At 39.8% G+C, this 18,089-nt stretch overlaps 1 protein-coding gene across 1 annotated transcript in view; it reads right to left on the reverse strand.

Annotated features, from left to right (window-relative positions):
• The window catches only part of raph1a (Ras association (RalGDS/AF-6) and pleckstrin homology domains 1a), a 63,833-nt gene that overhangs the window by 26,738 nt on the left and 19,006 nt on the right, over nucleotides 1–18,089 (reverse strand). The window contains exons 2-5 of the mRNA XM_053329206.1: nucleotides 1,519–1,653; nucleotides 1,232–1,340; nucleotides 991–1,130; nucleotides 380–604 (exon numbers count right to left, since the gene is read on the reverse strand). Coding sequence (XP_053185181.1) covers nucleotides 380–604; nucleotides 991–1,130; nucleotides 1,232–1,340; nucleotides 1,519–1,653 — 609 coding nt within the window. The remainder of the gene's footprint in view (nucleotides 1–379; nucleotides 605–990; nucleotides 1,131–1,231; nucleotides 1,341–1,518; nucleotides 1,654–18,089) is intronic.

Below are 18,089 nucleotides of genomic sequence, written 5' to 3' on the forward strand. Positions count from 1 at the left end.
GACTTCCTTCTTTGCTGAGCTCCAGCACACGACTCATCCTCCAGTTCTCTCTGACCTATTTATACTGGACTGCAGTATCCAGAGAGCCCACTGAGCCTCTGTCCCTTTTGATCATGAATTTTCCAGACCTCCACGAGCCTCATGAGCCTGTGGTTTGACTATACAACTTTATTTTTGAAAGTTTAAATGTTTTACCTTTTGATATAGTGCTCTCATCAGGTTAATCAGTTTTGATTGGCCTTCAGAAAAACTTGGAGTTTTTGTTGACATGAATGATGAAGATACAAACACCAAGACATATACAGTACCAAACTTTTGACTGGTACAGTATACATATGAAAATTGTATTATTTAAAAAAAAACCCACACTTGCACACACCTTCTCAAGCTGGGCAGTGATATCATCCAGGCTGAAGTTAGAAGCCAGTGCCGGCCTCCCATGATGCCCAGCGGCAGCTCTGATGGTGCCAGCAGGTGAGGCTCTGGTGCTGCTGCTGCTACTGCTCGCCCCGCTGCTACCACCCCCACCACTAACACTGTTACTGCAGCTGCCTCCTGCTGGCTGCTGCCTGCTGCTGCGCCCTGCTGGAGGCTTCTGACGGACCTAGAGACACAAAGAAATGTGTAGTGTATATATATACCCAGCGACAACTAGCTGACCATAGAGAAAATACTTAAAGAAAGCCAAAAATGTACTTTATAGGTAATACTAAGAACATTTTTGGTGAATAGTGTGTCTGTTTAAATAAAATATTAACAAAACTACACTTTAAATACATATCTTTTAATAAACCTGAACCTACATGAACATGAAAACCAACAAAACTAACATTACTGCTGGGGGGGGGGGGGGGGCTGGCTGATCTGAGTCACTGTTTTGAAAATGCTCTCATGCACAGCAACAGGAAACATGTTGTAACCAATAGGAATGATGCCCAAAACTCAAGTTATGAAAACAAACACCCAAGTAAAAAAATTTCAGCTGTTTACCTTGGTATCAGTCAGCCCCAGACGGGCCATGCCACCAGCGCTGTTAGGCTTGGCGTTGACGGTGCTGAGTTCCTGTTCGATAGAGCAGAGATCAGCCATGAGAGCGTCAAGATCCACGTTCTCCCCCTGATTCAACGCCTCTGCAGACAGACAAACAAGAGAGAGAGATTTAAGAATGTGAAACAAATTGATTGACTTGCGAAGGAATTAAAGTGTACGTGGGTGTGTGCATGTGTCTGACCATTGATGTTGTAGATGGAGAATCTGTAGGAGAAATTGGCCATGTTTGTCTCCTGTCTGAGGGGAGCTTTCTGTTGAGGAGGGCGCTCCGGGCGTCCATCGTCTAGGCTCTGCACAGACACAAAGAAACAGCGCATGAGTGTACTATATGAGTGCAAACCTCTGTCATATTTATATCAACACTGTGACAGAATACGAACAACAACAACACAGCATGAAATTATCTATTATTTATTTTCTCCAGAACTATTCATAATTATTGCATGATCCAGTCATGAGTGTATTTACCTGTGTGAGTTTGTCCAGCTCTCCCAGCCAGGCTCCAAACATCTTATCCAAGTCCTGGTCATCCTTATCACTGTCTTCCTCTTCCTCCTCCTCTTCCTCCCTGACCTCCACCTCCTCATCTGACAACTGATCCATCTGAGGGGAAAAGGAAATTAAAGAAGGTCAGAAGAGAAGATGAGAAAGAGGAGAGGAAAAAGAAAGAGAGGAGATTTTGGTTCATTTTTCAGTTGTTTCAGGTGACGTGTGATCCCTCAGCTCCATCTAGTGGCCAAGTATTTGTACTACACTACAGCTGTTACTGCATAGTCTGGTTTGAAGTCAATACTGTGTCTCCACTGTTATGTAAAACGCAGAAGAAATCCCTGGATAACCATTAGTAGAAGCAAATGACCACAAGGAGGTCAGAGGTCAAAGATCACAACATCACAGCCCAAATAAAAATGCTTCTCAAGCTACTTGGCGCTTGGATTAAAGTTTGAAAGCTATAATAAAGATTAAAAAATTACATAACAGGCCTCTTACTGACAGTTGGTGAATGCTATTAAAATTTCACAAATGGGTGTAATTATAAAATAACAGCATAAATTAAATATTAAAAAGAGAAAAAGTCCTGCTTCATTTAGTAAATTCATTCTTCTCATGACCTCGATAGGGCACGTAACATTTCTTAATACATTTGAAGGACATTTTCAAACATGTTTAAGCAATTGCTTTGGAAAAACCCAGTCAGACATGTAACACTTTGTTCCAGAGTACGATGTTTTGAAAAACTTCTTGCGAGATTGTCAGGAACATTGATGATGGATGTTTAGGATATTGAAGGTTTCTGGTGATTTTGGTGACCTTATGATCTTTCCTCAAGCATTACTGACATGTACATGCCAAAGGCTAAACTATCATAACTGGTAATAGTCTAAGAACATAATTAATGTCACTTTTTAATTGAGGTGAAGTGGACAATGCAGCATCTAGACTAGTTATTTAAACAGGAAACTGTCATCAAAGCTTGTACTATAAAACAAATTGCGACATCCTTACGAATCCTTTTTAAAAAAGGGCTACAAATCTGTTTCACTTCTCTGCCCTTTAACTCTATTTACTGGATGATTGAGCAGTCTGTTCCACAGTCAAATGATAACAATAATAATACTAATAATCATACGCTAGATTTATTAGAATAATAGGAAGCATGACAAGGCATTTCAGGGGAAAGGTTATGAGAGATTAAGAAAGTGTGCTTGTGTGTATGAACTGTTTATGTAACCGCACTGAGAACAGGTCAACACACTTTTGAAGGGAGTGTTACTGTGAGTAATGATGCCAATAACGAGAATTCACCAAGTTGCCCCCCCCCCCCCACACACACACACACACACTATTATGAAAATATACAATGGCTTAAACCGAACAAAGGCGCAAAGCAGCTGTTGGATATTCTTCTCTATGTTGACAAGCAGTAGCAAACTCCTTTTTAACCCATGCATGATGTAGTGAGCTTTCAAATAATTCAGCAAATTGAAATGTCAGGACAGGCCTAACTTGAGATCTATTGACTCAGTGGTATTAATATTTAAAATGACTGATTGAAAGTCAAAGTAAAACTGAAGATATAGGCACAACTGAACTTAAATGTAATATTTTCCAACTTAAGTGTGTTCCAACGGTTTTGCTATAAGTTGGTTTCTGACAAATATGTGTCAAAAACATTTAAAGATAGAGTATTTCTATCTCAAAATCCCCCTTTTCTCTGCTCTAGTTACAAATTTGCAAAACAGAATGTTGCTGTGTTCTAATCTATTCCTTTTTTTAACCTCCACCCTTTTTAATCAATACCATCATCTCCATTTTATAACCAGTTTTTTCCCCCTTCTCTCAGTTTCTTCTTTTTTGTCCCTCTCACACTCTGTGTTTCTGCTCTTCTCCTCAATATGCCTTCCCTTCTCTTTTACCTCCTCACTCCTCTCCTCCTCCCCAGGGCGACCCCGGAGTATCGCCCAGGGCATCGAATGCTATTCCTGGGTAGCCGCTTTGTCGTCGCCCCTCTCTCCCTCTCTGGGGATCGACAGCTAGCCAATGTACACACAAGATTAGAGAGCAGAATCTCTCAGACCCACATACAAAACACACTGAAAAACACACCACACACACACACACACACACACGCACACATTGACACACACCAAGGAGCGGCGCTACAATTAGATCCCTGTGGTTAGCAAGGTCTGTCATTTAGACTGGAGGATAGGGCGAGTGTGTGTGCGTGTGTGTGGTTTGGGGACTGTTGAGGGACTAAAGGAGCGTTGTGAAAACTCTCACAGCTGCACTCTTGTACAACAATCTGCTGTTTCCACACTGGTGAGGGTTAAAAATAGGCCAACAAATGAACAAATTGTCTTTGCAAGCACAATTTAAACAAGAAAATTCACTTCAGCTGTATCTGAAGTCAGTTCGTGTGCTTGTTGGATGAAGCGAGAGAAACCCTGGACGCTATGACCGTCAAAACACTGCGCCACAAAAATCTGCTTCCAATCATGTAAACTGATAAAATGTGTGATCTATTTTTCAGCTCAACCAGACCCATGAGTGCATAGGGCTGGGCGATAATATAACTATTTATCATCCATTTATACAATCAAATACTGTTAGAAACACACACACAAATACTGTATATGTGTTTGTGTGGGAGTGTGTATGTATGTATGTAGGTGCATTTGGCATTTTGGGAGATGTAGGAAAGGTTGTCAGGGAGGAACTTTCTCCACAAGGACATCCTGTACAACACATTGAGTGTGCATTTTTGGATTTAAAAAGGGACACAGCAAGCTCATACTGGTATTCTGTAATTTATATACTCTTAGAATGTTAGATATCTATGTTAAACATAGTCAAAGTTACAAAACGTGAGGTAAACGTATATAAAAATGCTCTCTGCAAATCAAAAGTTAGGGCTTCAACCTACTCTGAACGCTTCGTTTGCAATGTTTTTTCTACCTTGGAAACGAGTTGACATTGGCTTGTTGTGCATAAATAAATGCTCGTCCATTCCATAGCCTTGGTTGATAAGGGGTTGTTGCTATGGTTTCTCTATGCGTTCTTTGCTTTGTCACCTCCCATATTTCAGATTTAGGCTCGAACATGTACAGATGTTGCCGCTTCGAAGTAAAGAATGAGAAGATGAAGTGAGATCATGTTTGTCATAGTTTATTGACCTGGTCTCCTGAGCAACTGGAAGGTGCATCTTTAATGAGGATGATGCACTTGTCTTGAGTTGAAAAACAGTGGACTGCTCATCGATGTTGCAGTTGTAAAACGGTGGATAAACGCATTTCTTAAGTTCTTCCCAATAAAAGCCATTCCATAACTCAACACCGCTCCAATACGGGGGAAAGCAAACAGGAAACAGTAAAATAAAGCAGATATCTGAAAGTGCAAACAGAAACATAGAAGTGACACTAAACTAAACTAAACCAAACCACAGAGATTCAGTCAGAAGCTACAGAAGTACTGAGAGCTGAACACAAGCAAGCTTTTAAAAACATCTTTCTTACTGGCCTCCAGCACAAACATGACATGAGTCTCGTAACACAGCTTGTTAGAGGGGGAAAGAAGCATTAGAAGGGAAGCTGTCACGGGTTGGCGAGATGTCACCACAACCCCCTTGGAGGTGGGTTGGGTGTGCTTTGCCCTGACTTTGGATATGGTTCTACTTGGGCGCAACTCAGCGTGGTAAAACTGTAAATGGAAACACAAATAAATGCGGTGTGGTTTGACTCGGCGTGGCAAAAAGTGTGAATGGGAAAACCATATAAAAAGGACCAGATCATGATAAATAAGGAACCGAATTTCAAATCATGTAAAGACATTCTAACAGAGCCCCAGAATAAATATATTGACCTGGTGCATGATATGCATTTTCTAAAACCTATCACAGGTTTACTCTTTTGATTTTGTACATTACCCTTCAGATTCTAATTTTTCTTAAGTGTAGTATGAAAACTGAGCCACAGAGAGACTTGAATTTGCTGCAGGGAACTGATTGTTTTCTCTTTTTTTTAGTAGAAGCTATCATCACATGGTGATGTAGTTGCTGTAAACATGGACACTGACATCGGTAGAAAAGCATTGTTTGGATAAATTCAGCTGTCAGAAAATCTAAAGAGAGTGAAAAAGATCACATGAATCTGGACGTCACTGCATTACACTGGCTGCTGTTCAGCTGTGGATTCCTCACTCTCACGTGTCAGACTGCTCTTGAATGCACCACAAGAGAGCGTTTTAAAAACAGTTGTGTCAAACTCTGGTCCCTGTCAAACAGAGCTGAGACAGCAAGTCGTAGTGATGGGCTATAAGTGCTGGTGCGTGCGTGTGCGTCCAAAGTAAACAGTAATTACTTCGCTGCAGCAGCCACACTCCTCCTGTCTGACTGACTGAAACCATGCAATCATCCTCCCATCCTTCATTCCTCCCACTTCTTCTATTTATTCATTTTCATCTTTCCCTTCGTTTCTCTCTCCCTCCTTCTTACTATTAATGATTTTTCCCTCCTTTTTTCATCCTGCCCTCCCTTTTCCATTAACTCCTACTCCCTCCTATCCTCTCCTTCATATATCCTTTTCCATTCTTCTTAGCCCCCTTCCACCCCCCACATCTGCAAATTAATCTAAAAGTACTCATTTAGTTAAACATGCAACCACTTTTTTCTGTTTTCATCAGTATGGATGGCTCAGTAGCACAGTACACACAGCACCCATCTCTCAGCCTGTCCTGGCAGCTTTAAAGAGAGGAAGTTTTCAAAGTTCAAAATGAGCTTTCAACAGGTTTCCAGCTGGCGCAAACAGTGCTTCCTGCAACCATTTGTTATACACTGCAAGCTACCACAGACAGGAAGTGACCCAAATCTCCAAACCCTAACCTCTGACATTTGACCCCTCACATAGAGTTAAATATGGAGGTTAAGACAGCTGTTTGGCTGGTAGAAAGGAGACTGCTCATACGATATTACACTGGGGTATTTTTAGTGAGAACTACAGGGGGCTATCCAGGGTCCACCATGTCAACCTGGGACAAGAGGAGAGGAGAAAAACAGACTTATAGAAAACTACAGCTTCAAATCTCTTCTCGTCTCTCACGACTCCGTCAACATCTGCTGCATTGGTGCCATTGAACGTCACATTGCATCTGTACAGAGCATCTCCCAGTTTCCCACACCACTACACAGAGCCCCAACTGGTCTGCTGCCATAACAAAACAACAGCAGAAAACCCTTTAAAGTCCTTTCAATATAGCCCGTTCCCACGGCTCTATATCAGGCCATCACACTCACACACACACACATGCCCACACACACACACACACAGCATAGTATTTTTAGGCCTGGTTGTTGGGTTTTGTGGAGTGAAGTTATAAATCAGATCCAGAGAGAAATGAGGCAATGAGTGAATTAGTTGAGATATTTACATGTACATTGTTATGTTGATTACATAACCTTACTTACTGAGGTTACTCACTTGTATTTTTTTATATAGCTGGCATGCTGACAAAAGTTAGTGGCACAAACTGTTTTACTTGAACATGTTTGGTTCTATTTCCACACAGACAATGAGTTTTAATGTCTTTGTTCACGCTCAACTAGATGCTGTAAATAAACCACACAGTGCCAATGTGTGTGTGTGTGTTTGTGTCTCGCCATGGTACATAATTAGCACGAGAATTCACACTGTGACATCAATTACAGGAGCGAGCTTGTGTGTGTGTGAGGCCTGAAGGACTGCCAAGTCAGACAGCGATTCTGCAGCGAAACTGTTTAATGCTTGCTGGTCTCTCTTTCATACAAGAGACATGCATATTAAAGGTGATCTAGGAGCTTGGCACATGTATTTCAGTCTGGAAATCAGCTACTGTACTATACTGAAAGAAACAAGCTAGAGAGCACAGAATGGACTTCCAGAAGCAGATTTTAAGGCACAAGAACAACACTACCCTTTAAAGATACATTAAGCAGCAATCTTCAAAAATAAACAGGTTGAAATATATAATAATATATTGAGACAACACAATTCAATTTTTGTTGAACAGTTTGGACAAAGACTGTTTTTTTTACACCTGCATCCTCTCTAATGGCGGGTGACTCAACTGGCTCCAAAAAATAAGTGCAATTGTATAGAAATCTATCTACTTCTCAAGAGATTTATTACCTCAGTAAACACTTTCCTAATGAGTCTTCTTTAATGCAGCATGATGTTCATTTAGTAAGTTATGGCTAGGTAGCAGAAGTTAGCATTGGCACGATCACAGTTAACAACCATAACCATATACTGTAAATGCACTGGGCTAACCAAGCTAGAGGTTAGCATTAGAGGTTAATTCCACCCTTTTGTCCAAATATGGTCACTTCTGGCTCCAAAAATCCAAAATGGCAATGGTATGAATGCCAAACATTAGGTTTCAAAAGGAGCGTATACACCAACGGGTGACGTCACAGTGGCTACATCCATTATTTTATTTACAGTCTATGGTCATGACCCTAGGTCAGTAAATGCCAATGCTCTGCTGATCCTTCCAGCATGTATCCTGTCAGCTCTGTCAGTCCAACAGTCAATCACAGTGGACAGCACAAAGGAAGCAGAAATAAGACTAAATCTGTGTCCCAGCTCTATGCTACATACTAATTGCACACAGTACTGTATATAATATATACTAATACTCATAGTAAATTGTGCTTTGCAGTTGGTATACAATACAACACAATAGTATCCTGCAGCAGACATCCTCCCTGCAGCATCTTTTTTTTCCATTTGCACCTTCAGTACCTTCAAAGCACATAGCCCACACATCCATGCATTGCTTTCACTGCTGATGATGTTGAACTACCCTATTGTTAGTGCTCGTTTTAGTAAATTGCATTTGTTAACCCCGTGCCTAGACTCTCTCCTTTTCACATTCCTTGAGCCAATTTGTGCATTGCATTATGGGAAAACACTTTCCCTCAACAGCACTCAACAGCCACAAAAATCAATGGTACGCATGCACTTTTAACAGCCCTGCACCTGCACGATGTGTGTATAAATTCAACCCTTCTCACCATCTATTTTGCGTATTCTTCATTTTGTCTCACGTCCCCAGTGCGAACACACTACATACTGAAAACCTGCTTAGAATTTGTGTCATACATGAAAAGTTAATATCTTGCCACCATTATTATAATTCATCCTAATGGGGGAAAGAATGTCTCCACCAAATTTCAAGGGAATCTCTCCAATAGTTATTGAGATAATATACAACCCAGTGTCATGCCAGTTTTTGAAACAATCATGAAATTTTAACTAAAAATGTTCTTGTACACGGACATGAATCTTCCATTTTTTCCATGAAACTCAGATTGATTTTCAAAGTAATGCATTTCAATTGGAAGCATGTTTCGTGCCTCTCATTTGTTATTCTTTTTTTTTTTATGAAACTAATTGCTACATTACTCAACATGTAATCACAGTTTTATTTTTGATCAGTACAGTCAATGGTCTGTGTCAGTCCAGAATCATGCAAAGTGTCACGAAAACGACTATTTCACAAACTGCGATGACACTAGTTTGAAATATACATGTGCATTATGGTAAAAACCTTTTACACATTTTGCCATTTATGTGTTGCATGAATATAGTCACTATGAGGTGTGACTTCAGTGTGAACAGAAATGTGTTACTTATCACACACAGGAAGTAGAATTGAGAGAGAGAGAGAGAGAGAGAGAGAGAGAGAGAGAGAGAGAGAGAGAGAGAGAGAGAGAGAGAGAGAGAGAGAGAGAGAGAGAGAGAGAGAGAGAGAGAGAGAGAGAGAGAGAGAGAGAGAGAGAGAAAGCAGAGGAAACTGAGGACGAGCGAGGAGCCGCCTGCTGATCCAGCAACAATGATATCACTTCCCCTGAGACCTACGGGAGGGATTACATCATTTCCTTCTCGTTTCCCTGCCTCATATCGACATCTGCCTCTGTCTCTCAATACAATGAAGGGGGAGTAATACAAGGAAAAAGAGTGGGAGGCAGAGACAGAGTGGTGCTTTTACACTACTTTATTCTGCTCAGCTATACACTGGGCTGAATTTTACTTTAACTGAAATGTGTTAAGTAGTGTGAAGTGCCCTGCTCTGCTAACCTACACCGCATTATGTTCTCAACTCACAGTCTCAGTGTTTATCTCTTTGTTTTCTAACTTCCATAGTTACAGTGAGGTACAACTAAACCTGGTGAATTAATACACTCAGCCATGGGATTACATTGTGGACAGGCACACATACAAAGCAAGGATACAAAGGTAGTTTCCCCAAGCTGTTTACAGTGTTCTACATTTTATTCATATGTTGGGACAGGCCTGGACTTTTCAGAGTGTATGAGGAGTCATAAGGGCCATGTCTAAGGGATGTCTGATCATTTTTGTTATACACAGCCAAAGGTAAGGGCACTGTCTGAATCAGAAGTACACAAGCGTAGGCACGTGTACTTTTATGAGAGAAAGAAATACATCCATGAATGTATTCATGTGATGTGGCCCGAATTACATCTCATTGTGTCTGTGTATTTGAGCCCAAAGGCCCCAGCAGATCCCAGAGGTATTCAGCTGCTGCCGTGTAACATGATACTGAGACACTAACACACACATACACACAACCACACACACACACAGAGGAGTGTGTGCCAGATTTTGGGACAGAACGAATGAATGCTGAGTTCTATTTTTGCTTCAAAAGAAACAAACAAAAAAAGGCAGCAGGAAGTTTATACTTCTTCCAGCGTACAACTGAAGGGATTTACGATGTGGCAGACGTATCCTTGTTGACAATTTTTCCAAATGGCCCAAAACATTTTCTGCCTTCATGTAAATAGAGCTATAAGTGCAAGCACACACATGATGGATGGCAAGAGGAGGCACAACTTTACTATTTTAGATGCTTATCACCAGTGGAGCCACAAATGTGAAATCAGATTTACATGACAGTCATTTGTATTTCGCAGCAAAATAATTTAGTTTCAATAGAATCTCTGTTCAGTGGATTTACCTGCACGATTGAGGTTAATCTGGTGAACTTTGACAGGTGAACATGCAACACTGACCGATAGCAAATGTCTTGAAAGCACTGACAGAGCTGAACAGTCCAAATTGGAGGAAGCTATTGTAAGTTTATTTGATGTCTTGCACCATCAGCTTCTGTTCCATTGCCCTCAAGAATAAACTCTTATTGTCTTTACTGTCCCATAATCAACAAAGTTAGCAGGATTACTGATGGAAAGTTGCCAAATGAGCCATCTTTAGTGACTAGTGCTACCATGTTTCTGGGTTGTAGCTCACCAACAATCCCCGGAAGTAGTAAAACATCCCAGAGACCTTCCGACACTACCTAGGACATGGGGATGAACATTGCTGTGATGCTACCTGATAAAAGAGTGACCAAAATACATTGGACTCTTCCTCTTAACATAAGTACTTCCTCAGTTTCATGGTATTTGTGACCTCCAAATACTAGAGGAAGAACATCCCCTTATCTTCATCCTCTAGGGATGATGGCTGTACCAACTTTCCCAGTAAACCATCCTATAGTAGTCAGTATTTCACTCACCACATATGTTATATATCATTATATGATATTCCACTGATTGCCATTCCAAGAGCAAAAATACTACCATAAATACCTTTCTTAAAAACCTTTATAAGTCAAACCCGATGTTGTATGTAGCCTACAGTACGAGACCTGCTGTGCTGCTCCACTAATGCCCTCAACTTCACTCACATTCTGTTTTATCCAGATTGGACATTATATATTTTTACCTTACTACTGTACATGTTGCCAAACCCATAAAACTTCTCCATAATAAATGAAGAAACATGAACCACTCTTTTACAACCGCCCACAACCACACTCTGTGTGTATATATATAGTGTGTGTATTTATGTGTATACACACACACACCACTTTGATATGACCTTTACCAATATTCCAAACACAGCAGCTGTGCATGCAACTAAACTCACTGTAAAACTGAATGATAACAGGGCAGGGTCCCACACACACGCGCACACACACAAACACACCCCTTAAGTTTCTGATCTTCACAGAAAAGCCAACATTCCCAAACTAAGCGTTCCCAAACCACCTCTAAACTTTCTCTCTCTCCCCACATCAACATATATGTTCACTACTTGGTCAGCCAGGGAAGGCCTCAGTTATGACTGGTGGGACTTAGAGGTTAATGCTGTATTTCAAAGTTTCTTAAACACTCCAAAGTACAACGTCAGAATTCGAACTGTAAAGCAGTAAATTTGGCTGGAAATAAGGGTCAAAACAAAAAGATTTTTATTAAACATAAAGACTCTTCTTGACTTTGGAAATAGCAAAAGGAAGTGGCTATTGGTATGTATTCCTCCATGTTAATACTAGATTACTGTTGGTATGGAACTATTGCACATACTGCATTGGCATTGATTACACAAGACCACAAGATAAAAAAAATGTGTCAAAAATGGAGAACTTTTTTTTTTGCAGGTTATATACTGTACTAATCCTTTCCCAGGTTGGGTTACAAGGATAAGGTTCAGAGGAAAAAACAACACATCAGGGTTAGGGAAAGGTAATGGTTTGGGTTACAACAGCAAAATGTGGTAAAAGGCACTAAAATGCCCAGCATGACGGCAAAAATTCTTTCTCCACATGAGGTCCAGTGATAAATTTGGAAACCCTTTCTGTAACAATAGAACAAACTATCAGTGTGGAAAACCAGTCTAAACCAACAGCCTGTGGACTACTGTTATAGAATCCCATTCCATGTCAGTAGTTGGCAAATTATTGCACTAGTTCTGTAGCTCTAGCTGGTGCCATAATAAAAAGATGTTTGTTTCCTTATGATCATGTGTTCTTGTTAGGAATAATGTTGGAGTTAATGATGCAGAAGCAGAATAAAAAGAAGGAAATCCAGGTCAAGCAATGAATTCATTAATATGTATACAAAGTAGGTCCTGTAGAGTGTTCTTGTAAACAGCCAAAGTAGTGTTTACAATAAATGTTGCCTAAAAAACCCTCACATTTTAAAGCATTTTTTCAAATATGTATGCAATGAAATCCAGGTTTATTAGCTTGGGGTCTTCTTTCTTGCCTTTGCATGTCATTTTCTTGACACATTATGATTACGACCACTTATGGATCACTTGAATAGTGTGATGCCATTGGCAGTTAACATTGTGTATATAAACAAACAAAACTAGGCCCATAAATAAAAAACTGCTCCATAGTGCTACTAGAGGTCAAAAACTCCACTAATACCTTTAACTTGCAAGAAAATTAGGTGTAACAACTGAATTTTAAACATAAAGAAACAAGGAAACAAGGAACAATTAGTCAACCAATCTGACAAAATGCAATAACAAAATTACAAATGGAATTGTCAATAATTAGTTGACTGCATCATCAGCATGTTTTTCCATCAGCATTTGAAGAGAAGTCATGATAGACTTGATGACGATGCAGACTTTCCTCAGTAAGTTAGCTAGCTAGCTATGTATAGACATGTGTTGTCTTGACTTTTAAGATTAATATAAACACTGTAGTGCTATATAAATAATAAAATTGAAAAGTTGATAGCTAAATAAAAGTCACTGAGTAATTATTTGATTTATTATCTGAAAAGTCATTTATGTCATTATTCAAGAAAAATGGCCAAACATGACCTAGTTCCAGCTTTTCTTTGTGTTATATGATAATAAACTGAATTTCTTTGGGTTGTGATTGCTGGATGGAAAAAAACACTCTGAAGATATCACCACTATGATTGATATTTTTTTAATTGAGATATCCCGAAAAATAATACGCAGACAAATCGTTAGTTGTTACCTTAAACATAGAAAATTGTATCATCGGCATACTTTATTGTCATTCCCTGTTCTGCTCACACGTTGGTAGCTGAGGCTATACAGAGAATTCACACCATGAGTAAACCATGATTGTACTTTCCCCAACAGTACTTGGAAGCAACTTAAAAGTGTCTCGCACAATGGAACCTTGACAGTGCAAGAGGTGAGAGAGGACATCTGTGTTTTCCCAATCTGGGATATGGATACGTGAGTGTTATTTTTATATTTGGTTACCACATTTAATGCGAACTTGTCTTTGTTTAAAGGAGACAGTAGAGAAACATTACTCTTGAAAAAAAAAAAAAAAAATTCCAACACACAAAATCATGTTCCTTTCCACTATTACCAAACATGACTTCTGTCAAGCATCCAGGAATTTGTTTGCACTGACCACATTTATAACAATTCGCTAACTGTGGCTAAGTGTTGGAACCTTTTGCCACAAGGGACATTTAGTTTTCCACAGAGCTCAATAGGGATGAGACACCAGTGCTAAGAATATAGAGGTTCATATTTAAGGCTGGGTGTTATTAATAGTGATATCTGATGTGAATGTGAGATGCTTTGCGGTAAATACTATGCGCCCGGTCAAACACCCAGTGTAAGAACATTTATCTTGGAAAACTCATGCATAGTTTTAAAGCCTCAGTTGAGTGCTTGCCTGACATTTTTTACAACCGGTTTGATATTTACAGACTATAACAGAATAACAGACATACAGAATTGTAATAGCATGAAACCAAAACAGTGTATGTGACATAAAAACTGCTGTGTAATATACGGGCAGCTGAACACTGTCAAACAATCACGCACAGACCAGCACACACAAACACAGAACACAAGTTTCCACATGTGACGGACTCATATAAAACGATAAGAGTGGTTTAATGCTATTTACCTTTGGTCTGCTACTGCTCAGCCACAACACAGCACAGAGTGGATTATTTCAATCACCCTGCAGACACAGCGAGAGAAAATATATTATTGCACATGATCACATTTCCTTAGGACGGATGAAAGAAGCAGACGTCCTCTTTCCTGCTAACAGCGCTACATAAAAACCACACTGTCTCTGGGTTTTTTAAAAGGCTGATGTGTTGTTTGGTAGACATATTATTTGTTTTAAGAACATGTAATTTTTGGAAAAGCCATGTTTGCCGTTTTACCTTTAGAGTAAAATGAGAATGTAAGTTCCATCTTTTGTGGTGTAGTACAGATGAGGGACATGGCCTAGATTAGCACAAAGAGTGGAAGCAGGAGGGAACAAATACACCCACAACAACCTAAAATACAGAAAACACACACACACACACACACACACACACACACACACACACACACACACACACACACACACACACACACACACACACCTAGCAGCTGTATACATACCAAATGCACTATCAGCAGGTGGCACTAGTGTGTGTGTGTTTCTATCTCATGCTGAGCAGACTGGATGTGTGTGACCTATAAATAACTAACACAACATTTAAATACACTGCCCTAGTCTCTTTCTCTGTCTTCCTTAGTGTGCCCCTGTATCTTTCAACCCACTGCTTTTCATTTCCAGCTACTGTGTCTTTATCTCTTTCACTCTCTTCATCCGTGTTTGCTGATTCAGCTGAAACCCCTGACATTTCACAAAATTGCCATTGGTCATTATGTCAAAACCTCATCCAGACAGATTGGATTATGCTGTAATCATTTCTGACCTTTTTTTTGCAATTCATGCAAAAGCGCAGTGAAGTAAGAGTGTGTGTCGAGGTTAAATATGTGTGTGTCTGAGTGAGTTGCATTGCTCTCTCTCTCTCTCTCTCTCTCTCTCTTTTTTTAACAAACTAACCATTGCGTACAAATACACAAAAAAATGTCATCACATGCACATGCACAGTTACACTGATCCACACACACACACACACACACACACACACACACACACACACACACACACACACACACACACACACACACACACACACACACACACACACACACACACACACACACACACACACACACACATACACACACACACACCAATCCCTGCTTGCATAAGGTCATTAGCAGCTCTCATATGATCAGTAGCTGATGGCTGAAACAAAAAGAACTCTGTTGTTGGGACAAACACACACAAAGTATCTGCTCTCTACCGGCCCACTGCTCAGGCTGAGGAAGATGAACTCACTGATCTCCCCACTCATGTAAACCAGAACCATCTAAACCAGCAATCATCCAATGATGAGCCAACTTCCCTAACCTGGACAGACTGCAACCTGCATTCCTGTTTCAGAAGTCGACGCTAGCATTATTTAACGGTTTGTTATTCTCGCCAAAGCTCATAAAATGACCAAATTTTAACAATGAATGTATCCCACTAATGTGTGTGTGGTTTAAACCAGATGCAGAAATGTGTGCCTGTCTGCTTGCCTGTGATTGCCTGCAGGGTTTTTGCTCAGTAAATGGAAAGATCATACAGGTTCATGGATTAAAAGAGTTGTGCCCTACAGTAAGTATGCGTGTGCACAGCTACGCACACTCCCATTGAAAAACAGGGGTGGGCTGTCGAAAGGTTCACTGGCAGCACCTGTGAAAACAAGTATTTGGATAAAAAAACGCAACAAATTCAATCACGGTGACTACAAATCGGAAAAAGATGAGGTATTGTAAACAAGAGTGAATCAAAAAAATTGCACAGTAACTAGAAAACTAGATTCCCGAAATATAGACTAAAGCCCTATTCAGAAGGGATTTATTTCTCAAAGAGAGGGGGAGGAGGGTGATTTTAACATTACCTGCCCTGCTCAGTGATTTAGTGATTTTTAATCCAGTCCAGACTAGAGCCTTTAAAATAAGTTACTTTATCCCTAATGCCAGCAACAAAGTATTAACTAGGAACATGAAGTACCCATAGGAAGTACAATACACTAAGTTAAGATAAAAAGTTGTAAAGATGATGCAACTGTGTATGAAGTCAATGGAAAGACATGAGTAGATGTGAATTTGCCTAGGACTGTGTGAATGGACGCCTAGGGATCAGGCACTCAAGTTGTTTTAATTTGAGCGAAAAATTGTGTAAATTTACGCATATCCTGTAGTTCAAGTTGTTTCATCTTGAGTGAAAAAATGTACACATATCCCAGGTGCTCTGCTTCATAACTGTCCAGAGACAAGATGTGGAAGGAGATTGAAAGGAAACGTCAGAAAGAACGCAAAGTGCAGTTTGAAGCTGACCAGAACACAAATACGGTTGTGACATACAACATGACTCTTCCATCACATTCCAGGAATTTAAAACAGATGTGTCATTTAAAATAGTTCCTCAATAGTGTTGCAACAGATTAGCTAATAACACTGCTTCAAAAACAGCTCATGATCATGGCCATCTGCTCTCTGTAAATAACTATTAAGAGCTTGGAATCTTTGATTGTGGATTAATCACAATGTCCCAGTATTATAAATATCATTTTTTCTTGGTTAGTTCATTGAGAGTGCTTTCTGGGTCTTCTGTGGTTCCCTTTAGTAAACATATTAAGGGTTTAGCAGGAAAATCTCAGATAATATGTAGTAAATGTCAGCTGAAACCAAATATTGATCTTTTGTTAATCGACTAATCATTTGAGCTCTAGACATATTATTATAATATATGGATTATATATTATACTAGGTTAGAGTTCTTATTTTCAAACCAATCAGCCAGATAAACCAGAGCTACTGTTGGTACACCAGACTGGGAGTACCAATTGTGTCAGTAAGTTCTGAATCCTATTCGTCCAAATGAAGCCTGAATTATCAACATCATGTTCTTAAACATTCAAAGTCATTTTATCACATATCAGCGTGTTTCAACTGAAGCTAAATTGGTTGAAACTTACACTGAGTGAAATAGTCAAACTTCTGGTTTTACGGCTGCATCATTCAATCAAATGGCAATCTTCTCATTGTCTTGTGTATAATTTTACACACAGTATAACATATTAGAATGATTTTATTAGAATTCAAAATAAAGTTCTTTAGGTTTGAACAATGTTTGCTGCAGGTTTCATAAGCCGTTTTCACATAGGACCTTCAGACAATGGCCGGAGAATCAGGTCCGGACATTTTCCAGAGTTGCCCTTTCATACAAGTAGCACACAGCAGGAGATGGCTCCTTGTTAGCCGTGCTCTCACCTACTGGAAGTACTCTGTTTGGTTTAGGCAAAGGGTGAAGAAGGCAGGATATTACGCACAAAGTATGCTGTGGTTGTAATTCAGCAGGTTTTTGGGGTTTTTTTTAGCTTTTTTCTCTTTAGGAGAAATCATAGGAAGTCCTCTCTCTCTCATTAGTGCTAGCTTCACAGCAGAGCATCAGTCCCAGTCAAAACAATGTAGTTTAGCTGCTCTGCTGCATTTATCTAGCACCAGCCACATGATAGAAACATCAACACGCCTACTCACTTGCTGTGAATTATCCAGAAAATGAGCTGCTGTATTCACACATGGACTCAGTTGGACGTTACACAGGCTCTTTACTGGGGGCGGGCAGGGTAATGTCCATTTAATGACTGGTCTGACTGACTCGGACGTTAGCGCTCATACATACAACTCTTCTGGGTAATGTCCAGAAGAGTTGACCAGATAACTAATGTGTGAAAAGAGCTCTATTGTCCATAAATCACAGAATTCATGTTAAGAAAGTAAAGC

Source organism: Scomber japonicus, chromosome 11, assembly GCF_027409825.1.
Source record: "Scomber japonicus isolate fScoJap1 chromosome 11, fScoJap1.pri, whole genome shotgun sequence".
NCBI lineage: Eukaryota > Metazoa > Chordata > Actinopteri > Scombriformes > Scombridae > Scomber > Scomber japonicus.